The sequence below is a fragment of the Geotrypetes seraphini genome, chromosome 3 (assembly GCF_902459505.1).
Source record: "Geotrypetes seraphini chromosome 3, aGeoSer1.1, whole genome shotgun sequence".
NCBI classification, from domain to species: Eukaryota; Metazoa; Chordata; class Amphibia; order Gymnophiona; family Dermophiidae; genus Geotrypetes; species Geotrypetes seraphini.
This window is the reverse complement of record NC_047086.1, coordinates 92,495,171-92,521,350: the sequence shown is the minus strand read 5'-3', so window position 1 is coordinate 92,521,350 and position 26,180 is coordinate 92,495,171. Positions and strand designations below refer to the sequence as shown.

General features: G+C 44.8%; 1 protein-coding gene across 1 annotated transcript in view; it reads right to left on the bottom strand.

Moving 5' to 3' along the window:
* GREB1 (growth regulating estrogen receptor binding 1) overlaps positions 1 to 26,180 on the bottom strand; it is a 336,727-nt gene that overhangs the window by 119,974 nt on the left and 190,573 nt on the right. The window contains exons 12-14 of the mRNA XM_033939035.1: positions 13,531 to 13,659; positions 11,380 to 11,508; positions 6,594 to 6,791 (exon numbers count right to left, since the gene is read on the bottom strand). Of these exons, the coding sequence (XP_033794926.1) occupies positions 6,594 to 6,791; positions 11,380 to 11,508; positions 13,531 to 13,659 (456 nt within the window). The remainder of the gene's footprint in view (positions 1 to 6,593; positions 6,792 to 11,379; positions 11,509 to 13,530; positions 13,660 to 26,180) is intronic.

Below are 26,180 nucleotides of genomic sequence, written 5' to 3'. Positions count from 1 at the left end.
GTATTACAAGCAAAAATGGTTTTAAAAGAAGACTTAGGGGCTCAAAATCTAAAAATTTTTTAAAAAGTGGCCTAAATCAGTACTTGGATGATCAAAAAGACAGATCGTCCAAGTACCGGGGTGGGGTAGGTTGTTCAGGGGAGTGGGGGGTTCACGGGGGGGCCATCTTTAGTAGGAGGGCCTGGGATCCCTCTGACGGTGTTGTCAGGGGGGGGGTTCTGGGGGTGCGCAGGAGGACCTGGGATCCCTCCTGCCAGTATTCGAGGGGGGTGGGGGTGTCAGGGATACACCTCAGCAGGAGAGATTGGACATCTCTCCTGCCGGTATTCACAGGGGGTGGGAGTGCGCCTTGGCAGGAGAGATTAGGCATCTCTCCTGCCATGATTGTTGCGGGGAGCAGGAGGGGGGGACAGGATTCTGTAACCAGTGTTGTTTTTGACAGACGCCGGTTACAGAATCCAGCTTTTAGGCAAAGGACTGGCCCCTCCTTCACCTAAAAGGTCTTGTTTTGGGTGTTTGGCACTTGGGCAACTGTTTGGTTGGGAATGTGTTTTAATCTTAGACGTTGTGGTGGTCTGGACGATTAAACTGCTGAACATAGAGGTAGGCCATTCTAAAATAAAAAACTTATTTTGGACGGGTTTTTTTGAGAATGGACATTTCCCTGCTGCTACTTTCAGCATTTAGGGGCTTAGGCCAAAAGGGTCTTAGACTTTTTTTTTTTAATGCCCCTCTAAGTATCAATATTAAAAGATAGAAAGAATTATAATAAATTAAAAAGAATAAAAATAAAAAGTAAGGAGGAGGTTTTTAGGATCAATGAATGAAACGTGGAACCTTGTCAAACTTGGCTGAGGTTTATTCCCTGCCACCAAGCAGGTTCTGAGATCCTTTTCTTCTCCCTTTTAACACCTTATGTTTTGAGCAGTGAGATCATTTTATTTTGGAGTTGATCCAGTGGGTCTCACTCACCATCTTTAGTGTATATCAGTAAGTTTTAGAGGGCTCACCATACAATGTAAGTGGGTTATGGTGAGATGTGTACTAGAGAATGACACGGTGGCGGTTTAGCCGCGGGTAACCCACCAAAAACGGGGAATGACAATTAGCAGCCTCTGCAGGGACGGGGACAAGGCCATCACCGCCCCGTGGAGCGGTGAATGGTCTTGTCACCGCAGTGAGGCATAAAGGATCGTGCGGTCCCCGCAGCCCCCACTCGCCCACCCGCATGCCGGCTCGATCGTTTAACCAGCTTCCTCTCTCCACCTCACCTTAGTTTGCCGGCTTTCTTTTTCGGCAACCGGAACGCTGCGGCTGCTCAGTATTCAATCTTCTGCTCTGACCCAACCGGAAACAGGAAGTTGCAGCAGAGCAGAAGATTGAACTTTGAGCAGCCGCGCGTGCGCGGCTCTTTGAAAGCGTGCCGGTCGCCGAAAAAGAAAACCAGCAAACTAAGGAGAGCTGGAGAGCAGTAGCGTACCAAGGGGGGGGGCGGGAGGGGCGAAAAAGGTAATGGTGCCAGGCCTTGGAGCTCCGAGGCAGACCGCTTCTCCCCCCTCCCAGGCGAACCCCCGCTGACCCTCCTATCTCTCCCCCCCAGTGAACCTTTCCGACCCTCCCAGCAAAAGCAGCAAGCCTCCTTCCAGTAGCGTCGGCTTTCTCCTCCCTCTGCCGCATCACTAATGATGTCATCAGTGACGCGGCATAGGGAGGAGAAAGGCGTGAAGGAGGTTTGCTGCTCTCGCTGGGAGGGTCGGAAAGGTTCACGGAGGGGGGGAGATAGGAGGGCCAGCGGGGGTTCGGCTGGGAGGGGGGAGAAGTGGTCTGCCTCGTGCTCCATTACCTTCTTCGGGCAGCAGCAGCGTTTACAATTCGCTGCTGTTGCCGGCTTCAGGCCTTGTTCTCTGCCGGGTCCTGCCTACTTCCTGTTTTCATGAAGACAGGACCCGACAGAGAGGAAGGCCTGAAGCGGGCAACAGCAGTGAATTGATGAAGTTCAGGACATTGGGGATGGAGCAGGGAGAAATCGGCTGCTGGCTTGGGGGTGAGGGTAGGGAAAGAATCGTGGAAGTGGAGAAATTGGCACGATGGCTTTGTGGGGGCTAGGGGGAGAGACAAAGAAAGGAAAAAATAAAGAGGGGGGCCAGGGGGAGAGACAAAGAAAGGCAGAAATAAAGAGGGGTCAGGGGGGAGAGAGAAAGAAAGGCAGAAATAAAGAGGGGGTCAAGAGGGAGAGAAAGAAAGGTAGAAAGAAAGAGGAGGGCCAGGGGGAGAGAGAAATAAAGAGGGAGGCCAGGGGAAGAGAGAAAGAAAGGCAGAAATAAAGAGGGGGGCCAGGGGGAGAGAGAAAGAAAGGCAGAAACAAAGAGGGGAGCCAGGGGGAGAGAGAAAGAAAGAGGAGGGGGGCAGGAGAAGAAAGAAGGACCAGAGACTCATGAAATCACCAGACAAAAAGGTAGGAAAAATGATTTTATTTTCAACTTAGTGATCAAAATGTGTCCGTTTTGAGAATTTATATCTGCTGTCTATATTTTGCACTATGGCCCCCTTTTACTAAAACGCAATAGCGGTTTTTAGCGCAGGGAGCCTATGAGCGTCGAGAGCAGCGTGGGGCATTCAGCGCAGCTCCCTGCGCTAAAAACCGCTATCACAGTTTAGTAAAAAGGGAGGGGGAATATTTGTCTATTTTTGTATAGTTGTTACTGAGGTGACATTGCATAAAGTCATCTGCCTTGACCTCTTTGAAAACCCGCGGAATATAAATGATAATTAACATTTTCTCTGCGTACAGCGTGCTTTGTGTTTTTAAAATTTTATTGTTGGTAGATCATTTTGACTTGGCCACAAAGGTAAGGGGGAGGGAGGGAGGGGAGCTGCTGAAAGACATCTAGTAATCCTTGCAGGCTTGACTGTGCAGGGAATTATTTTTGTAAAATCATGTTTTGTTATGTGACTGGCATTATCTAGACTTTAATTTTCTGTGAATGAATAGAATGAAAATGATATAAAATTACTTGCTTGTGGGGCCGCGTGTTCCGGCTCACACAAGGAAGGAGGGGGTGAAAGGGAAAAAGCTTCTCTTCCTTGGAAATAGATTCTGAAGTGACCTCATCAAAGAAGACCAGCACCAAATGTACAAGAAATCCCTTAAACAATGTCAAAAGATCCCAAAATAGAAAACTGCTACTGCCTTATTGAAGGAATCCATTATTGAAGGAATCCATTATTGAAGGAATCAACTTGAAATCACAGAAGAGACAGGAAAAGGTTAAATGCCTCATGGAATCCTCAGGTACAAAACACAAACCAAATTGTGAATGAAATCAGAGCAGACAGTAAGAATTATAAAATTGATATCATTATCCATCTGGAAAAAAAAAGGCATACTAGAAATAATGCCTCAGCAATACAATTTTCAGAAGTTCTATTTGCTCATGGTAAGGGAGAAGAGAGACTGCTAGTGATGGTGGGGGGACTGATAGAAGATATGAAAGAAGGGTGGTAGAAAGGAACAGATGGTAAAGGAGGGAGGGAAGGGTGGTGGTGGAAAGGAATAGAACAGACATTGAAAGAGGGTAGAGAGGAACAGACCCTGAAAGGAAATGTGGAAGGCAGAGTGAGGAGAAGACGCTGGAAGGGAAGAAGACAGATGCCAGACTATGGGGGAGCGGAGGGAAGAAGATGGGTGCTAGACGGGGACGGTGACGGGGCGGTGAAAGGGATGGTGGTGACGTTGACGGGGCGGTGAAGGGAACGGCGGTGATGGGGCGGTGCAGAGGATGGTGGGCCGGGGACGGTGCAGTGACGGGGACAGATTTTTTCCCCGTGTCATTCTCTTATGTGTACCTGGGACTCCTTATGTGAAGTTCACTTCAGCGCCCCCTAGGGTGCCCTACTACTCTGCGGGGATGTCTGTGTGGCCAGCCTAACAGTTGGTTTTGTACAATTTTCATTTGGTCTTTTTTTTTTTTTTAAACATTCAAAATCAGATTTAGACGTTATATTGAAAATGCCCCTCCACAACTGTTTTGAGATACAGAGACCAGAATTTAACACAATACTCAAGCTAAATACTCAAGCTGTGCATAGCCATTATAATATTCTTTGTCTTATTTTCTATCCCATTCCTAATAATCCTAACATCCTGTTTGCTTTTTTGACTGCCATCGCACACTGTGCAGATTTCAGCGTATTGTCTATAATGACACTTACATCTTTTTCTTAGATGCTGACTCCTAAGTTGGATCCTAGCTGCAAGTAACTTTAATTGGGATTATTTTTCCCAATGTGCATTACTTCACATTTGTCTACATCAGTGGTTCCCAATCCTCTCCTGGAGGACTACCAGGCCATTCGGGGTTTCAGGATAGCCCTAATGAATATGCATGAGAGATCTGTATATAATGGAGGTGCCAGGCATGCAAATCTGCTCCATGCATATTCATTAGGGCTATCCTGAAAACCCGACTGGCCTAGTGGTCCTCCAGGACAGGGTTGGGAACCAGTGGTCTACATTAAATTTCATGTACCATTTGCATGCCCAGTCTTCCAATTTCCTGCAATTTTTCACAATCCAAGTGCTTTTTTTAAACAACTTTGAAGTTTTATGCCTGCAATCTGCAAATTTAATCACCTCATTTCTTGTTCCAATTTCCAGATCACTTATAAATATGTGACATTGTATACTTGGATTTCCAAAAAGCCTTCGACAAGGTATCACATGAACACCTGCTAAGGAAACTAAGGAGCCATGGGGTGGAAGGGGATGTACATAGATGGATCAAAAACTGGTTGGCAGGTAGGAAGTAAAGGGTAGGAGTGAAGGGCCAATATTCGGACTGGAGAGGGGTCACGAGTGGTGTCCCACAGGGATCGGTACTCGGACCGCTGCTGTTCAATGTTTTCATAAATGACATAGAAACAGGGCTGAAGTGCGAAGTTATAAAATTCACAGACGACACAAAACTTTCTAGTGGGGTTAGGAGCAAAGAGGACTATGAAGATTTACAAAGAGACCTGAACAAACTGGGAGAGTGGGCGAATAAATGGCAGATGAAGTTTAATGTAGAGAAATGCAAAGTCTTGCATGCAGGACACAGAAACCCGATGTACAGCTATACGATGGGGGGGTGGGGGGTGGGGGGGGTTGGTAATGGATGAGAGTAGCCTTGAGAAAGACTTAGGGGTAATGGTAGACAGATCAATGAAGCCGTCGGCGCAGTGTGCAGCGGCCTCAAAAAAGGCAAACAGAATGCTAGATATAATCAAGAAGGGTATTACAACCAGAACGGCAGAAGTTATCCTGCCGCTATATCGGGCAATGGTGCGCCCGCATCTGGAGTACTGTGTCCAATTCTGGTCGCCGTACCTTAAGAAAGATATGGCGATACTCAAGAGGGTTCAGAGGAGAGCGACGCGACTGATAAAGGGTATGGAAAACCTTTCATATGCCGAAAGATTGAAGAAGCTGGGCCTCTTTTCCCTGGAGAGGCGGAGGCTTAGAGGGGACACGATAGAGACCTACAAGATCATGAAAGGCATGGAGAAAGTGGAGAGGGACAGATTTTTCAAAATTTCAAAAAATACAAGAACGAGGGGGCATTCGGAAAGGTTAAGAGGGGACAGATTCAGAACCAATACTAGGAAGTTCTTCTTCACCCAGAGGGTGGTGGACACCTGGAATGCGCTTCTAGAGGGTGTGATACGACAGAGTACTCTACAGGGTTCCAAGAAGGGTTTGGACGAATTCCTGAAGGATAAGGGGATTGAAGAGTATAGATAGAGGAGTGGATGATTTCCTGCAGGAAAAATGGGTAAAGGGTTACTGATAGAGAATTACTATGCAGGTCCTTGACCTGAATGGGCCGCCACGCGAGCGGACTGCTGGGTGGGATGGATCTCTGGTCTGACCCAGCAGAGGCACTGCTTATGTCCTTAAATAGCACCAGTCCTAGTACAGGTCCTTGTGGTACTCCACTATTCACTCTCCACCACTGAGTACAATGACCATTTAAACCTGCCCTTTGTTTTCTACCCATTAACCATTTTCTAATCCACAACAGACCATTGGCTCCTATCCCATGGCTTTTTAATTTTCTCAGGAGTCTATCAAGAGGGACTTTATAAAATATGCATGTGTGCACATACTTCACATTCTATCATTAAATCTTCTCCCAGCATATGTAAATGCCATTGCCCACAAGGCACTACTTTACAAATTTGTACAGCACTAGTATTTTAGAGGCAGATAGGTGTCTATGTAATGTATCTTTATAAAATTGGTTAAAAAAACAACAACCCAACAGGTGCTTTCCTGCCCTATTAACCTAGGCACCCCATTATAAAATTGCCCTCATAGAAGGAATTGCTACAATGAAATCAGTCTGTGTATATCTCTACCCCTGTTTCTTTGTTTTAACATTTGGAAGGGACACTAGTGAGACTTTCAATGTTTAGCTATATGAGCCTTCTCCATGTCCACCCTATCTGCTCTATAGGTGCTGCAGTGCCAACTATACTTCTGCTAATGCAGGCATGCCTTGAGATTCAAAAGACTGAGGAACACAGTTTTAAAGCATATAAAAGTCTCATACCTGAATGCCAGAGATGAAATAGAGTCTGTTGATAGGTCACTTCGGAGGGAGGAACGCAAATAAGAAAATCAACTTTTTCGAAAGAACCTAAATCCAGATTTTGAGTGCTAGAGTCAGCAATTGAGCAGACGTGAGATAGCAGTTTCTGCGCAACAGCTAGCTGGGATGGGCGGATTTGATGCCATTCCACATTATAATCTGAGCAGAGAGATACAGAAGTGCTTACTTAAATGCAACAACAACCCGATGACATAAAATGACCATGTACTTTAGAGCAAGTTACATAAGACAACATAAAATTCTTTAAAGCACAATATACATCTTGTATGTACTACACAAATCATCATAATAATCAGAAACGGATGTGACAAAGTTGAACAGAGCAGCAGCATCTACAGCATAAAGCCTTTCCGATTAGCATTCAGAAAATGTGTATTCAATGGGATTTAAGTGAGCAGGAAGAACCTCTGCCCTCTTAAACCCTGCTCAGTGGGCCATCCCTGGATGTTCTGTGGTACTTAATTATATCGTGTCACTGAATGTCCCCTCTGGCCACTGTACCACTATGCAGTTAGGGGTTGATTCTATAAAGGGCAACTAAATTGGTTGGTGCCTAGGAAAATGGTGCCCACCACATGTCAATCAAATATAGGCTCCCCATAAAAGCCAGGGAAGCAAAATACAATCTCATAGCACACTTCTAAAATTGAGTATATAGTATATGCAAAAAAACAGAGACTAGAAATGGTTAATTACATATAACTGTGATTAACACACTCTTTTCTTCAGTGGTCAGAGATTACTTGACAAGCCCGAGCAGATGAACATCTGGATGTTTCTGCTCTAATCATCGCACTGACTTTTGAATTATAAATACTTTCAAGACTTAAATTTGAAAAACTGCATGAACATATCTGAAATAATTGAAGGTGTATATCAGGTAAAATCAAATATAGACATCATTTGTAGAATCGCACCTAACAGCACTTAAATTGAGTTAGGCACAGGCATCTGCAACTTAGACTCCAGTATATTAGGCTGGCCTAAAATACTGCACCTAATTCTTTCCACACCCAACTCCGCCCCTAACCACATTTTTTTTTGTAGGTAGGTGTCTAATGAGTTAGGCACCTACCCAAACATTAATTTTTAAAATTGTTTTATAATGGCACTTTCCAATTATCGGTGCCATTTAACCAATTAAAAAGAAATAAGTTAGATGCCTAACTCAAAAGGCACGCCGATCTAGATGCCTATAAGTAGTGCACCATTTAAAGAATCAGGGCTTTAGTGCCAAAGTGGCATGTAGACAGAGTTAAGAAGAGCTGGGAGTTATGAGGGCAATGGCTATCAATATGATTAGTGGCTGTTTACCACAACCAATTTATGCTGAGAAAATAGCCATGAAAATCCATCGGGATATAGAAGCTTTAGACGTCAGTCTTCCTCAAATGCCAGATTTGGTTAAGACAAAAAGATGATCTGATAAACAAAACTCATTTGTCACCTCAAGATACTGTAGGAAAACTCAAGACCGTCTTCACAGTGGCCTATCCAGGTCATTAGTACCTGGCAAAATCCCAAATCTCAAGGATGACCAGATCCAAAGCCCTGCCCAAATTGCCCATAACACTCCCATACAAGTTAATACACCGAGCCCCCTCCTAGCTATCACATTCATGCTTCCCATGATGGCATACCATATACCCGTCATCATGGGCCATGGCCGATATAGAGATCTAACAAACTGCTATCACACTAAGCCCACAACAACCAGAACCCAGAACCTCAAAAGGATCAAGACCGACACATACTGTACACCCCTAAGATATACAATGTCGCAGCAGCCCTAGTGAATGCCAGACCAGTAAATGGCAAAGACCTTATCCTTACAGACGCCATCACAGAGTACAAATGGGACATCCTATTAGTGACGGAAACATGGCTCAAAAACAATGATGGGGCCACCTTGGCCCTCAAGGCTACCAAGGCTGGCATGTTCCTGCCCCAACAAAAGAGGGGGAGGGGTGACAGTGATCACCAAGTCCACATTAAACCCATGTCAAATAAATTCCATAACACTACAAGATGTAGAATGCCTCATTTTCTCAATAGGCCAGAACAAAAAAATCACAATCATCCTAGTCTACAGAGCCCCCTCCTCCCCTATGTCTGATCTCGACAAACTACTAATCATTATAAGCAACCTGCCAGTAAACCACAAACAAATCATAGTCCTAGGAGACCTCAGCTTCGCAGACTACTCAGAAGTCACTGGCACTCTGCGAGATTTCATCAGAACATTGTCAGATCTGGGACTCACTCAACAAGTTACTTCTCCCACACACTCCTCTGGAAACATACTGGACCTAATCTTTCTCCCAGATGGTCCACAAATCGATCGAAACTCAACCTCTTTGACAAACATCAAGGTCCGCTAGACTGACTACTACATAACCATGTTCAACTTAGACACCAAAATCAAAGGAGCCGCAAACTGAACAAATTCACAGGAAACAACTGCATTCGACCCAAAGTAAGTAAACCCAACCACCTTTTCCCTCAGCATCCCCAAACTAAAACTAAGCATGAATCCCATGACCAGCTCCCTAGAGGAGAAGGCAAATGTCCTGGCATCAAAACACTCTATGAGAACCTAGCGTAAGTCAAAGTGACCAAACCTAACTCACAACCTTTCTCATCACCCTGGTTTATATAAGACCTGAAAGAACAAAAAAGGAAAGTCAGAAAAACGGAAAGAACTTGGCACAGAACTCTCAGCACCGAGAACAAATTCACCTGGAAAAACCTTCTACAAAGCTACAATTAGCTATATATGAAGCAAAAAAGCACATTTCACCACTCTACTATCCAAGGTTCCAAGCAGATCAAAGGCCATCTTCTCACTTACGAAAAACCTATTCTCCTCATCCCAACAGCCAATACATTCCCAGCAAGTGAACCTAGACAGTGAATCCCTCTCTACCTTCTTCAACGACAAAATATCAAAGATATGTGCAAACCTGGACTCAGAGGCCAAAGCACTGGCAAACATCGCAGAGATCACTTGAGACAACAATCCACACATGACAGAAACATTGAACAGCTTCAAACTGATCTCCCACGATGACCGTAAAACTATAACTAACTCTGTACACCCCACGACCTCGGTCCTTGACCCATGTCCCTCCACTACACTCCTGGATATCAGTGAGATATTCCTGGAATCCATCCTACCTATAAACACAAGTCCCTAACAACAGAAGTAGTTCTGCAGACCTGGAAATCCGCTGTAGTAAGGCTGCTCCTGAAAAAATGGACCCAGACAACCCAAGCAGCTTCAGACCTGTCTCAAACCTCCCATTCATCTCAAAAATATTAGAAAAGACAGTACTCACACAACTACAAGACTTCATGGAGACAAACATCACCCGCTCCAATTTCTAATCAGGCTTCAGGAAACATCTTAGCAAAGGAACAGTGCTACTAAATATCGTAGATTACTGCTGGAAAATCCTAGATCAGGGAAACGATGCATTGCTGGCACTATTAGAGCACTATCGACCACTCTGTCCTCTGCCCAGGCTAAAGACCTTTGGAATCCGTGACACCACACTGGGATGGTTCTCTTCATTCCTGAATGACAGATCGCAGAGAGTACTGCTAGGAAAATCCTTATCTGAACCTATACCACTCCACTACGGAGTGCCTAAGGGAGCCTTACTTTCACCACTCCTCTTCAACCTCTATGTCAGACCAGTAATGGACATATCAGAAAAATACCAAAGCCGAATCCACTCATTTGCTGATGATCTACAATTCTACCTCCCCTTAGGCTGACACTGGGACACACAAATCAAGAATCTTCAGTCATGCTTATGGGAGGGGCCTTAAGCATCTGAACCAATCAGGGCCTTAGGCTCCTCCTCCCTGGTGCATCCCAGAATGCACTGGGAAGGGGAAGGCCCACCATTTTCCAGTGGCGGGCCTGTCAACCAGAAAGTGTATGCCTCCCTCCAGCCGGGCCTTTTGTTTACAAGGTACGGGGGAGTTGGGGGGGTGGTCTCCCCTTTAGGGGGATCGCAAGGTGGGTGGGGGGCTCAGTGGGTTGGGGGTAGTCACTGGGTGGGGGAATATTTTTGGGGGATGGAGTTTTCTGGCAGGAGGGAGTGGGTATCCCTCCTGCCATCCGACTTTGCGGAGGGGTGAGTTTCCTGCGCAACTGCTCAGCTGTTTGCGGCAGTGAAATTTCTCTGCCGTGATCAGGATAGCGGCCGCATCTATTTGAAATGTAGACAAACTTTTTGTTGGCCTACATTTCAAGCGCCTATTGCGGCCCTAGAGAGATGCATAGGGCTGCCGAAGCTTGCCCAAGGCCACTTCCAGGTGAAACCACGCTCACACTTAGCCTTGGGTGAGCTTAGTGTCCCTACACACCTCCCTCAACCACGGTATAGGCTGCCTGCCTCAGGGTGGTGTGTGGTTTTTTTTTGGTTTGTTTAAAATATGAATCCTGATTGGTTGGTTAGACAACGGTAGGATGCCTAGCTCCGCCTACAATCAGGACTCCATTTATAAAATATGCCCCCCATATTAATGTATTGAACATTAGCCTATTCTCAATATTTTACCTTCCTAGGAAGACAGATTTCTGCTAGCTGGAAACCTAAAAGCAAAGTCTGCTCTGGAACTAAATCTCAGATGCCCTTTCCCACAGTAAGTCCCTTTGCACTTTTGTTGAAATCACATCTCCTATCTGTTCTTTATATAAATATTAAGAGCTTACTCGTGCACACTGTGGCTCCATTGGTCTCTACTGTTGATGGTTTATTTAATGAAGCAGCACTCAGTGATGAAGATATGTGACTTTGCTTTTCTTGATAATACTTGTCCAGTAAAATGTCAATATCAGCTTCTATCAAAATAAAAAGCACAATTCATATTAGTTTTCAGTGACATATAATTTATTAGTTCACACTGCAAAGCAGGGGAACATCAAGGAATTTCAGAAATTAAGAACCTGATGTTTTCATTTAGATATTTAATATTCCATCAATACATCTCAGAATGGTTCACAAAAGTAAATAATATATTCCAGGGGTTCCCACACTTTTTGGGCTTGCAAGCTACTTTTAAAATGACCAAGTCAAAATGATCTACCAACAATAAGTTTAAAAAAAAAAAACACAAAGCACAATGAAAGCTAAAACTTTCATTGTGCTTTGTGGTTTTTTTAAAAAAAAATTATTGTTGGTAGATCATTACATATAATTGGAAGGATTGGAGGAGATTAAATTATAACTTCTGGTGGAACTCTTTATGCCATATTTATAAAATGGAAAGGTTTATTGCATTGCAACGGGAATATTTTAAGAAGTTTCAGGATGTGTGGAAACCATTAACAAAGTATTGTACAGATTAATTTGAAATTGTTTCCCTTATACTTATTGATTTAAGGGGTAATGAGGGGGGAGTTTTATTATTACATGTTTTATATGATAATGGAATATAAGGGTGGGTGGGGTGGGAAAAGGGAAGGGTATGTTTTTATGTAATATATCAATGATTGTAAGTGATGTAGTTAATGTTAATCTGAATGAATATATTTAACACTTAATGTAATGTTGAAAATTAATAAAGAATATTAAAAAAAAAAAGCACAATGAAAGGCAGAGAAAATGTTAATTATCATTCATATTCTGGGTTTTTTTCCAAAGAGGTCAAGGCAGATGACTCTATGCAATGTCATCACAGTAGCAACCATATAAAAATAGACAAATATACCCCCCTCCCTTTTTACTAGCAGTTTTTAGCACAGGGAGCTGCGCTGAATGCTCCGCGCTGCTCTCGACGCTCATAGGCTCCCAGCGCTAAAAACTGCTATTGCGGTTTAGTAAAAGGGAGCCGTAGTGCAAAATATAGACAGCAGATATAAATTCTCAAAACGGACACATTTTGATCACTAAATTGAAAATAAAATCATTTTTCCTACCTTTGGTAATTTCATCAGTCTCTGGTTGCACTTTATTCTTCTGACTGTGCATTCAATATTTCTTCCCTTCTTTCAGCCTCCTGTATGCTTGCCTCTCCTCCAGACCTCATTCTCTCCCCCAAATTTTTCTTTCTTTCTCCCTGCCCCCTTTGTTCTTTCTGTCTCCCTACCTCCCTTTCTTTCTTTCTCTCTCCATGCCCCCTTTCTTTCTGTCTCCCTGCCTGCCTCCTTTCTTTCTCCCTGCCCTCCCCCAACATGCATAGCACTTATTTTTTTAAAGGCCGCCTAAATTTTTAGAGGCGCCTTGTTACAGAATCACGCTTTCTTGATAGTGCCTATGTTTCAATCAGTGATTAAAAAGCTTAATTGAGTTTGTTGTACAATTTAAATAGGCGCCTATCTGAAATAGGCGCCTAACTTTGGGCCTAAGTCTTCAATAAGTTTTGATTTGCAATTAATGAATATCGAGAGTGTGACAATCTAGCGATAATATTGGCAGGCAGGTAGGGCGTGCTATGATGCTTGAATAATATCCATATAATGCACTTCTGCCGGTGATGGATGGGTGATTCTGACTGAGCACATCATAATTTAAAAAATTTATGTTCTATGTTATTTTATTTTGTTATGTTTTTGTTTTAAGTTTTGCTTAGTTTTCTGAATGCCAGCATAAATTACTAATGGGTGGAGCTTTTCCAAAACAGGGAGAGAAATAAAGGAAATCCTGAATTCAAAGCCTGTTGCTTGACTGTGACCCTATAGTGCCATTTGTCTACCACAGAATTTATTCTTGCAGTGCTGCCTGTTTCTCCCCCTCTCCTCCTCTATACCCTAGTACAGTTTTCCTGTGATTCACCAGACTATGCATTAATCTGCTGTGCTCTAGTGCAATATTACAGCTGGAGATTTTATTATTAATTCAGAATTCATATGTACGAGCTATACCTGGACAAAGGCTGTTGAAAAAAGCTCCTAGGGTTTCCACTTTTCCAGTAACTAGTTTATAGTTAACTTCTTTCAGGTACTCTGCCGGTGAAAACATGTTTTCAGCCAGAACACGGGCTTGGTACTTCCCTATAAAAAAATTAATTCAATAAATCACAAAATACATTAAAGTAAAAGTTAAAAAAATAAATAACATTCTTCAGTAACATATAAATGAAGGTTAAGTAAATCAACTGATGAGTCTCCATATACTTCTGTCTGCTGCGAGTGGCACAATTTTTATATTTTATATTCACAGCAATCCAGCTGGTTATAAATCTCCGAAAATGATCAACAATAGTCCATGATAAGTTTTTAGAACCCAGCCTTAAGTACTCCTAGGCATTGATAGAGAATGACACTCTGATAAAATTCATCACCATTCCCGTCCCCGCTGATATCCGCGTGAAACCATCTCCATGTCATTCTTTACGGAAAGAGGGAAGAATCAGAGTATGAATGGGCACAACCACTGACCCTCAAGTCTTGCATTAAAGAATGCTGGTGCAGAAGGACTGAGGTTGATAGACACTAAAGAATGACACGGGATGGTTTCCCGCGGGGATAGGAATGATGAATTGTGTCACCGTATCATTCTCTAGCCCTTGAGTGTCAAACATGTAGCCTATGGGCAGTTTCTGGCTCATCAAGCCTCTTTTTCTAGTCCAAAGTAAACCTTCAATCAATTATAAAACCTGATCATAACTTTCACTAGCGGCCAGTGTTGGTTGCAGTTCTTTAAAGGAATCAGAATATGAAGCCGCCTCTGGGGCTTTAGGCTGCTGTCACCTGTATTTTATTTTTTACATATATTAGTTTGCGAAAAGGGCATATAAGTCCGTGTATTTCCTGTTTCTGACACTCTAGTAGGCAGGCTATTAACTGCACTAGAGTCCCGGCATGCTGTGAATAAAAAACTCTTGTACTTTCTTCACGCCTCTGACTTTGTGTATCCAAGTGACCTTTCATTTGGCGCCCGAACAGGAACTTGAAGGTCTCTTGACCACTGGTTACTCGATTGATCACTTGTTTCTGGTCCTACAGCTAACTAGTCTGCTTAGCCGGCATCCCTTCTTTTGGGTTTGGCAGACCTCAGGAAGTTTGACCACTTCAACTGACTTATCCAGTCTCAGTTTAAAGTACAAGAATCTGTATCAGTTTAATTCTGGCTTGGAGTGGCCACTATCTGGTAAGTAGGAATTGATCTTTCCTATCCTGTCTCTATTCTCCTGCCTAGTAAGCCATTTGATCAGTCGCTGAAGTCGTTGGGAGGGATTATAGGAACTGTTATTTTCTGATTGGATAACTAAACTGTGTTTTGTGTGTTTGAGAGTGTCTGAGACGTCCTTGAGGACGAAGCGAGTGCGGACCTGTTAGTACTGCGTTTCCCTAGTCCGGAGACGGGCAGGGCCAGGAATACAGGGAAGTGTTTTTGTCCTCCATTGCACAATGGGGAAATGTCAGTCTACCTATGGGAACCCCCTTGATACAATGTTAGTTAATTTTAAAAAGGGATTTGGCTCTGATTATGGGACTAGACTTAAAAAATAAACCCTTATTCGTCTGTGCCAGTTAGAATGGCCGACATTTGGTGTGGGCTGGCCCCCCTCTGGCTCCCTGGAAGAGGACATAACCCGTCAGGTTTTTATTATAGTAACTCACCCTAAGACTGGCCATCCTGATCAATTCCCCTATATAGATAGTTGGTTAGACTTAGTCCGCAGCAAGCCTTCTTGGCTTTTCCCTTCTGTACCCAAGAAACTCCAGTCCCAAGTTCTCACCCTCAGGAAGACTGTCAATGAGAATTATCATCCTACTCATGTTTTTGAGTCTGACCCTTCAACTGACATACTTGAAATACCTACTGCTCCTCCTTCTTACTCGGAAACACCACAGCCCATACCCAATCCCAGTTCTGTCTCTCTTGCTCAGCCTTCTGTTTCCCAGCCTGTACAACTCCCTGCCCAATTTCCAGCTTCCCCTTCCTGAGCCCTGGCTGATAGCCCAGCTCATGACATTCTGTCCTCCCCAGTCCTTTATCCACCTCTGGACTCTCTTTCTCTTTCCGATGATTCTCCTATCAGCCATCGCTTGAGACCTGATCCTCCTCAAATAGTTCCCATGAGAAGACAAATGAAACAGGGGACTCTGGAGGCTACAAATTTGGCCATGCCCCTTCGCCAGGTTCCTGTTGCCAATTCACCGGATGCCGCCGGGCATCCTAGACCACCCACTATTAGCCTTGTATATCAGCCCTTCACCACCACTGATTTATACAATTGGAAATCCCATTGTCCTCCTTACTCAGAGCGGCCACAGGCAACTATTGATCTAATTACGTCCATCATTCGCACACAACGCCCCACGTGGTCAGATTGCCAGGAACTACTTCTCTGTCTCCTAAATACCGAAGAACGTAAACGGGTTCTGCAAGAATCCCTTACAAAGGCCCAGGCAGATGCGGATGCAGCCGACCCCAACTGGATCAATAACCATTTCCCTTCTCAGGACCCTAATTGGGACCCCAATGATGCCACTCATAATACTTTCCTTATGCGGTACCGCCAGTATATCCTTGAGGGTCTCCGGTTGGCTTCTCGGAAACCCACCAACATTTCTAAAGTATCTGAGGTCCTCCAAAAGTCTAATGAATCCCCAGCCGCATTCTATGAACGTCTCTGTGACGCTTACCGTACCTTTACTCCCTTTGACCCAGAAAAACCTGAAAACCTCCGTATGGTTAATACCTCGTTTGTGAGCCAGACACAACCTGATATCCGTAGGAAACTCCAGAAGCAGGATGGGTTCGCAGGCATGAACACTGTCCAGCTCCTTGAGATTGCCCAGCGCGTTTTCATGAACCGGGACAGCGCTAACTGGCAAGAAGCTGATAAGCTTCTCCGGCGCAAAGCGGACCTCCTTGCTGTAGCCCTCCAAAATACGTTCCCAATAACCGGCCCCCTACCCGAAACTCTGAGTCTCGCTCTTCCAAGCGCCCCCCCCCTATTCTTCTGGCCCTTCAAAACCTACGGGGTCCCAGCCTGATAGGACAGGACCCCGTAGGAATTTGGAACGGGATCAGTGTGCCTATTGCAAGGAGAGAGGTCACTGGAAGAACGAGTGTCCAAGCAAGCCCCGTACCTGTCAGGCTAAAACTACGGACCAACCTACTATTGGTTTGGCATCCTTTCAGTCTGACTCTGAAACTGATTACTGAGACAGACCGGCTCGCAGTGAGTACCGGGGACTTTCCGGATTGTTCCCAACTTACTCGCTCGGTTCCCACGAGCCCTTGGTCAATGTCCGTATAGGGAACCATTCTATCTCTATGCTGGTCGACACCAGCGCCAAACACTCAGTTTTGACACGCCCTCTCAGTAAGCGTTCTTCCAAATCTATCTCCATTATGGGTGCAACTGGCTCTTCTGATTCTGTCCCTATCCTTGAACCAGTTTCGGTTCGCATTGGTGGTCATTCCATACCACATTCTTTTGTGTACATGCCCTCTTGTCCTGTCCCCTTGCTTGGTCGGGACCTTCTCCAGCACTTGGGAGCCACTATTCGTCTGTCCTCTCACGGTCTGACTATGGACCTTCCTTCTGCAAACCTCACACCCATTCCTGACCGCTCTGCTGCCCCCTCACCAAGCTTCCTCTGTTCCCTAATGTCAGAACCCATGGCAAGCAAACCTCCACTCTCTGTACCTGATTTTCTTGAGAGCCTTGATTCGACTGTTTGGGCTGAGTCTCGGTCCCCCGGACTAGTACGTAACATCCCACCCTTTGTTGTTACCCTCAAGGCTTCTGCCAGTCCGGTCTCTATCAAGCAGTACCGCATATCCCAGTCTGCTCTCCAGGGAATACACGTCCATTTGTCTCGTTTGCTAGATTGTGGGTTTTTGGTTCCTTGCAAATCACCTTGGAATACCCCCCTCCTTCCAGTTTTGAAACCCGGTGATCCCCCTGATTACCGCCCCGTCCAGGACCTCCGTGCTGTCAACCGTCTTGTAGAGGATATCCATCCTACTGTCCCTAATCCTTATACCCTGTTGGGATTGGTTCCCCCTGGAGCTACCTACTTCACTGTTTTGGATCTCAAGGATGCATTCTTTTGTTGTCGGTTAGCCCCTACCAGTCAGCCAATTTTTGCATTCCAATGGGAAAACCCTTCCACTGGACAAACCTCCCAAGTAACCTGGACCCGTCTACCCCAGGGCTTTAAAAATAGCCCCACTCTATTCAGCACCGCCCTTGCTTCAGACCTTGCTAATTTCTCACCTTCATCTGATTCCCAAGTCCTGCAGTACGTAGATGATCTTCTTCTTTGCTCTCTATCTATCTCTGCTTGTCAGGAGGACACTCGCTCTCTCCTTCAGTTTCTCCTCCATTGCGGATACCGTGTGTCTCTCCAGAAGGCTCAGTTGTGCCTTCCTCGTGTCACCTACCTTGGGTTTCATATTTCCCAGGGTACCAGGTCCCTTCCCCACACCCGTGTCCAGGCTGTCTGTAGTCTCCCTGTTCCTGATACTCGCAAAGCCCTGCGCGCCTTCCTCGGTATTGTCAGATACTGTCGTATCTGGATCCCTGATTTCTCTACTATTGCTCGTCCTCTGTATGATTCCACCAAAGGCGCTGACTCAGCCCCTTTTGTCTGGACCCAACTTCAGGAGTGGTTTTTTCGCTGCCTCCAAAAACTTCTGACTCAGGCTCCTGCCCTTGGCCTTCCTGACCCCTCCAAATCTTTCCAGCTCTATGTTCATGAAAAATCTGGTATCGCAGCCGGAGTCCTTACTCAATTCCTTGGTTCCTGGCGTAGGCCCATTGCCTATCTCTCTTGACAATTGGATCCTGTTGCTGCTGGGTGGCCTCCCTGCCTTCGGGCAATTGCCGCTGTATCAGATCTCTTACAGCACGCTAATAAACTCACTTTTGGCCAACATATTGACCTCTTTGTCCCACACTGTGTGACCTCTCTTCTAGAACATAAAGGCTCCCTGTGGCTCATGAATGAGCACCTCCTTAAATACCAAGCCCTTCTTTGTGAAAACCCTCAGGTCTCTCTTGTTGTCTCTTCACTCCTTGACCCCTCCACTCTCCTCCCTATCTCCTCCCAGCCGGTCGTGCACAACTACCTTGACACTGTTGACTTAGTTTATTCTTCCCGTCCTGATCTCACTGATATCCCCCTCCGGGATCCTGATCTCACTCTTTTCACAGATGGCAGTTCGTCTGTCACCCCTTCTGGTACTCGTATTGCTGGTTATGCAGTAGTCTCTGCCACTTCCCCTTTACTCATGGGCCCTCTGCCCTCTGGCACTTCTGCCCAAGAAGCTGAGCTGTATGCCCTCACTTCTGCCCTTCGCCACTCTGCCTCTCAGTCTTGCAACATCTACACTGACTCCAAATATGCTTTCCTTACCTTGCATGCCCATGGGGCCATCTGGAAACATCGAGGTTTCATTACAGCCTCCGGCCGCCTGATCCATCATGCTCCCCTCATTCTTGACCTCCTTGAGGCCATTAAATTGCCCTCCCGTGTCACGGTTATGCACTGTCGTGCCCACCGTCGTGTCACTGATCTCATCTCACGTGGCAATGCCCTTGCCGACCGTACAGCCCGAGCTGCCAGCCTCTACCCCCCTCCTTCGGCTCCTCTGTACACCATCATTCCTTTTCTGGACTCCCTTACACCCCAATACACTTCTCAGGAACAGACTTGGGCCCGCACTCTTTCGGGCCAGTCTGTCCTGAAAGGGGGGTGGATACAAATATGCGCCAATTCAAGTGCCAACCCAGACCCACACACTGATACTTCAAACACGAGCACAGTGGGTACCCTCATATTCATTCCTCAACATCTGGCCCTCACGATTGTCAAAAGATGCCATGATTTGGCACACTCTGGAGAACCCGCTATGAAAATGACTCTCAAGAGACATTTCTTTATCAATCACCTTGATCAGCTAGTCCGGAATATGGTCTGACAGTGTGTTGTCTGTTCTAGAATAAATTCCCCAATCAGACGACTGCCATCTCCTGGACACCAACCCATTGGAACATATCCGATGCAGGTTCTGTCTGTAGACTTCACCCACTTGCCCACTTCCCGTTCCTTCAGTCACCTTCTAGTCTTCACAGACCTGACTAGATGGGTTGAAGCCTTCCCTACTCGCAGTGAACGCGCCAGAGAAGTAACCCAGCACCTCCTAAATGACATAATTCCGCGCTTTGGTCTCCCTGTTTCTATAGGCAGTGACAACGGCCCTGCTTTCATTGCCGATGTTGTCCAACAAACTGCTCAGGCTCTCCAAATTGAATGGAAATTACATGCTGCTTACCATCCTGAGAGCTCTGGTCAGGTCGAAAGAATGAACAGAACTCTTAAGACCCTTCTCACGAAACGAATTGAAGAAACCAATCTGTCCTGGCCTGCCTTGCTGCCCTCTGTCCTATTTCAGATTAGATGCACCCCATCTAAACCCACTAAATTGTCCCCATTTGAGCTCATGTTTGGCCGGCCACCACCCATTGTGAACCCAGATCCTGGTTCCTTTGCTACTCTGGGATCAGATATCCTCTAGAGTCAGGTCCAATCTTTAGCTAAGGCCCTTCAAGAGCTCCACAAATGGGTCCTGGAAAGGGCCCCACTACCGATAGCTACACAAGTCCATGGATACATCCCTGGGGATATGGTATGGCTAAAAACTTGGAAGTCAGACCCCCTGAAACCTAGGTGGACAGGCCCTTTCACTATCCTCATTTCTTCCCCTACAGCTGTCAAGGTGTCCGGACACGAAACCTGGTTTCATTACAGCAGAGTCAAGCCTGCGGCTGTGTGGCAAGCCACCCCAGGCAAGACAGACCTCCAGCTGAAGATTTCTAAAACCTCAAAATTGCTTTGAACATTTACCACTGTATTTAACAAGTGTTCTGAATATAACCTTTTCATAAGTGTTTGAGTTTAACTGACTGTTTGTGGTTAACTACTGCCCCAATTGAACCTTCTTCTATGTGCATTGAGAGTCACTCTGTGACAAATGGGTTTTCTGTGTATATATTGCCGAATGCTCCTATGTGTTATATCCGACTGCTGTTTTCTTCTTACTGTCTTATGCTTCTTCCTTTTGTATTTGTTTCCTGTTGTGCCAGAAGCTCAGGCACAACCCCTTAAGTCCTGTAAACCATGTCTTTCTGAGGTCCGTAATGGAAATCAGGTAGAAATGGCCCTCCTGTATAGAATCCAATTCCGTTGTCATATTGCTCCCTTACCTGATGTCTGTTCCTATGAGGGAGTCAATTATCGCAAGTGCCAAACCACTGATGGAATCATATGTTACCAACCCACTAGTATTAAAGATGAAAAATGGGTAGAAGTCCGCATTAATGGGGCTGATGGTCCGCTTGTTAACCAAACTCCCATAGTGGATCCCAGGAAGCCAGTAACTGTATTTTGATGCATGTGGGGTTGCTGATAGGGCTGCAGGTCTGGAGAACTGTAAGTATTCTGTTACTTGTGGGTCCCTCAGTTGGCAGAGATATTACTCCACATGTGATAAATACATGCGCCCTTTCATAATCTCTCCACTGTACAGGCAGAGAAAGTATGGTGCCTTTGCCTGTCAATATGAACATCAGATTAAGTGGGCTACTTACACCCTAACCCATGAAAAAGGCCAGCCACCCCCAGCTTCTGCTACTCTACGTTTAGGCCCTATGCCTAGCCCAACCTGCCCGATAGGGGCCTGTAACCCAGTTTCCTTCACTATCATGAAACCCCAAAATTGGAATCAGAAATTAGAGTATGTGAAATGGCGTATTGGGTTTAGAATTTCAGGCAAAGGGTCTGACCCAGGCGCAGATCTATACATCCACGTAGTGACCCGACCCCGAGCATCAGTACATCACTCCATTGTATTTCCACAGTTTTATGAAAACATGAAAGTAGACATTGAAATTCCAGCAGTTACTCGAAACTTGTTTATACAGTTTGCTGAGGCTATTGGACAAACCCTTAATATTAGCAATTGTTTTGTTTGTGGTGGCACTAATATGGGTGAGCAATGGCCATGGGAGGCAAAGCAGTTAGACATGTTAAGCTTATCTACACAGAACCTTACTTTTGCTTCCACTCCTCGGCCTCCTCGATGGACTTTGCGGACCTCCATTATTGCCTCTCACTGCCTGCAGCGGATTGATGGTCCCTTCAATGTTCAAGTTGGACACCTCAAATGTACCTCGCTCTGGTCCTTCAATGCCACAATAGCTACCTGGACTCCCTGGCCTGCTAACCTCACCTCCACTCTGCCAGGTAGTCCCCTCCAGAATCTGCTCAAGGGTATCTCCTATGATCACTGGCCAGCCCCTGATGGTCGATACTGGCTCTGCGGCTTATTTGCATACTCCTGGTTGCCAGTAAATTGGACTGGAACTTGTGTACTCGGCATGATCCGCCCCAGCTTCTTCCTGTTACCGTTGGCTGATGGTGAACACCTGGGAGCCCCTGTATTCAACACCAGGGGTCGCCAAAAGCGGTCTACTTCCACCAATTCCCTTAAAATAGGTGAATGGGGTGATGACTGGCCTGCAGAACGGATCATTGCTGTTTACGGACCTGCCACATGGGCCGAAGATGACACCTGGGGCTATCGGACCCCAATCTAGATGCTGAACCGCATTATTCGTCTACAAGCTGTACTTGAACTGATAACCAATGAGACCTCCCGAGCTTTGAGTACCATTGGCAGAGCGAATGCTAAAATGTGCACTGCTATTTATCAGAATCGTCTAGCTTTGGACTATTTACTAGCTGCTGAAGGGGGTGTCTGTGGTAAATTCAACCTTTCCAACTGTTGCCTTGAACTTGATGACGATGGTAAAGTGATTGAGGAAGTTGTGGATCGTATCACCAAGCTGGCTCATGTTCCTGTTCAAACCTGGCATGGCCTCAATACAGACTGGTTTTCTGGTTCCCTGGGCTCTTGGTTACCGTCTGGTACGACCCTGAAAACAATTCTGCTGATAACTGCTTTGTCCTCCCTGGTACTATGTTGTCTACCTTGTTTAGTTCCACTGGCTATGAAATTTCTTCACCGCACTGTGGACTCTACTGTCAACCATTCCACTGCTGCATTGGCCCTTGCCCTCTCCCAGTATCGTCCCTTACCCACTGGGAACCCCGACTTTCCCGACCCCTAACTTTATTTTGTCAGGCTTGGCTCCTTAGGTACGCCAGCCTGAAAGGGGGGAATGTAGGGTCATGAAATAGTTAACTGTTGTTTAAAATATTGCTCTGGCCTACATAGCTGAAAACAGTGTATAATCTATTGACTGCATCTGCCTGAAATGTATGTCCTTGCCTTACCACATTGTAAGCTGAATAGATAAGAGTTTGAGCCATGATGTGCCCTGCCCTTCTGTACATGTAGCATTTAGACCTGTAAGATTTAGATAAGCAGAGAAATGAGCTAGTTTCCTATAGGACTATAAGTTGTATCCCTGAGCCTATCATAAGTGCTGGCTTAGGACCAATAATAATTGTAGAAAGTTATAGAAGTAACAAATGAAAATTGTAGTTTTTGCATATATTAGTTTGCGAAAAGGGCATATAAGTCCATGTATTTCCTGTTTCTGACACTCTAGTAGGCAGGCTATTAACTGCACTAGAGTCCCGGCATGCTGTGAATAAAATCTCTTGTACTTTCTTCACGCCTCTGACTTTGTGTATCCAAGTGACCTTTCAGCCTTAGTTGCAGCTGTAGGGGAAAGGCCAATGGCAAGAGTACTGCCAACCGCTCTCATGTGATCTGCTTTGCTTGCAGAGAAAATGAATACTCAAAGGAAGCAGGACTGCTGCTGCTTTACTAAAGCATTGCATCAGGAACTGGGGGCACAGTGACCATAGTGGGAGAAATGATATCTTCACTTGGAAGAGGGGGAGCAGGAGGAATGCAGCAGTGTAACATCTGGGGCTTCCTGCTCTTCTACTGATTAGGTCCACTATGTTGTGGTTTGAGCCCAGCCTCATGGTGTTCCAAGAGTGACCCAACAGACATGAATAGCAAAAGAGGAGCAACTTGAGAGGATGTGCAACCTCTGTCCTCTTCTTCCTTTTCCTCTTAACATGCAGATGGAGATTGGTTCAGAGAGGACCAGAGAGAGTAGGGAGAAAAGGGTCAAGAGTTATGGAAACAGAAAAGCTGTGGGCTGTATGAATCAAAGTATAAGAGAGTGAATAAGGGAATATGGTGGAGAAAGGCAAGAGATTGAAGGACTTGAAGGGGTTGTGGATAAAGGAAGAGGGAGGAAAGGAATATAAAAGGAGTGAGTGAGGGGAGATGGTGAAGAACAAGAGAATGTGAGAGAGAACATGGGGCAAGAGAGATGGAATCTGAAGTGCTTTAGGGCACGAGTAAGGAGATTATAAAGGGTTCATCAGGGTGGAGAGAGTGATTGAAGGGATTAGAAATGAGCAGGTTGAAGGAGCTGTGGAGTACGAAGGGATCATGTTTCCAAATTTCCAAATTTAATGGGGATTTACTATCCCATCCATCAATGGGTTTATCTAAGCAGCTTACGATCTAATTGAGGGGGGATGAAGCAGACAAAACTGACAAAACAGAATAAAGAATAAAGAAGGTAAAGGGGGTAGGAACTACAAAATTAGATAGCACAGGAACCAGCAAATATTGGGAGGAGGGGACTGTGTAATTCAGGCCTCCATCCGGTTGTCTGAGAAACTGAATGAATCTGTTTAAGTTTATGCATCAGTAAAGAGAAATGTTTTGAGATCAGTTTTAAATTGGTGAAGAGAGGATTGTAATTTTTAAGGTGCAATAGTAGCTTGTTTCAGTGTTTTTGGTGGACAGTAAACAAGGAGTCAGAAAACGTGAAAGGAATAAGAGGATCGTCAAATGTCATATTTTGAATACAAGGAGTAACATTTTGTATATGATACAATGAGATAATGACAGCCAAAGAGCTGCTTTTAGAAGTGGGGTTACGTGCTCACATTTTCTACTGTAGCTCCTGCAATTAGTTAGATGGCTATATTCTGTACCATCTATAATCTTAAAACATACTTTGCTTCTAATCTGTTGTAGAAGGCATTTCAGTTATCTAGTTCAGTACTGAAGAGTGTAAGTGGGCTTTTATACAGCAAATTAATCTAAGCTTAAAGAAGGATCTCTTTACCAGTATGGAGACCTGAGGTGTTATCAAGAATTACTCCTAGGATTTTTGTATTTGAATCTAGTGGGATAAGTGTAGAACAAAGAAGGATATGTATTTCAGATGTTTTGCCTGTTTAAACAGTGAATATTAGATCTTCCGATTTGTCAGGATTTAGGACCAACATGTTTTCTGTCAGCCAGTCACTTATTTGTGGTAATTTGTTGTTTACAATGTGTATCTGAGGAGTGTTAGAAGAAAATAAGAATAGCCTTACTGGGTCAGATCAATGGTCCATCTAACCCAGTATCCCGTCTTCATGGAGGCCAATCCAAGTCATAAGCACCTGGCAAAAAAACAAATAGTAGCAGCAGTCCATGCCAATGAGCCAGGGCAAGCAGTGGCTTCTCCCATGTCTGTCAACAGCAGACTATGGACTCTTTCTCCAGAAACCTGTCCAAACCTTTCTTAAATTCAGCTACATTAACCACTCTTACCACATCCTCTGGCAACGTATTCCAGAGCTTAACTATTCTCTGAATGAAAAAATATTTCCTCCTATTGGTTTTAAACGTATTATTCTGTAAATTCATTGAGTGTCCCCTAGTCTTTGTAAATCTTGATGCAGTAAAAAATCGATCCACTTGAACCCGTTCTACACCACTCAGAATTTTGTAAACTTCAATCATATCTCCCTTCAGCCGTCTCTTTTCCAAGCTGAAGAGCCCTAACCTTTTTAGTCTTTCCTCATACGAGAGGAGTTCCATCCCCTTTATCATCTTGGTCGCTTTTCTTTGAACCTTTTCTAGTGCTGCTATATCTTTTTTGAGATAAGGAAGCTAGAATTGAATGTAATACTCAAGGTGAGGTCGCATCATTGAGTGATACAGAGGCATTATAACATTCTTAGTCTTGTTTACCATCCCTTTTCTAATAATTCCTAGCATCTTGTTTGCTTTCTTGGCCACCGCCACACATTGGACGGAAGGTTTCAGCATATTGTCCACGAAGACACACAGATCTTTTTCTTGAGCATTGGCCTCCAAGGTGGACCCTAGCATCCGGTAACTATGATTTGGATTATTCTTCCCAATGTGCACCACTTTGCATTTGTCCACATTAAATTTCATCTGCCATTTGGATGTCCAGTCTTCCAATTTCCTAAGGTCTTCCTGCAGTTTTTCACAGTCCGCATGTGTTTTAACAACTTTGAACAGTTTAGTGTCATCTACAAATGTAATCACCTCACTCGTAGTTCCAATTTCCAGATCATTTATAAATAAGTTAAATAGCACCAGTCCCAGTAAAGATCCCTGTGGCACACCACTATTTACACTCCTCCATTGAAAAAAAATGGCTATTTAACCCTAATCTTTATTTTCTGTCCAATAACCAATACTTAATCCACAATTGAACACTGCCTCCTATCCCATGACTCATTAATTT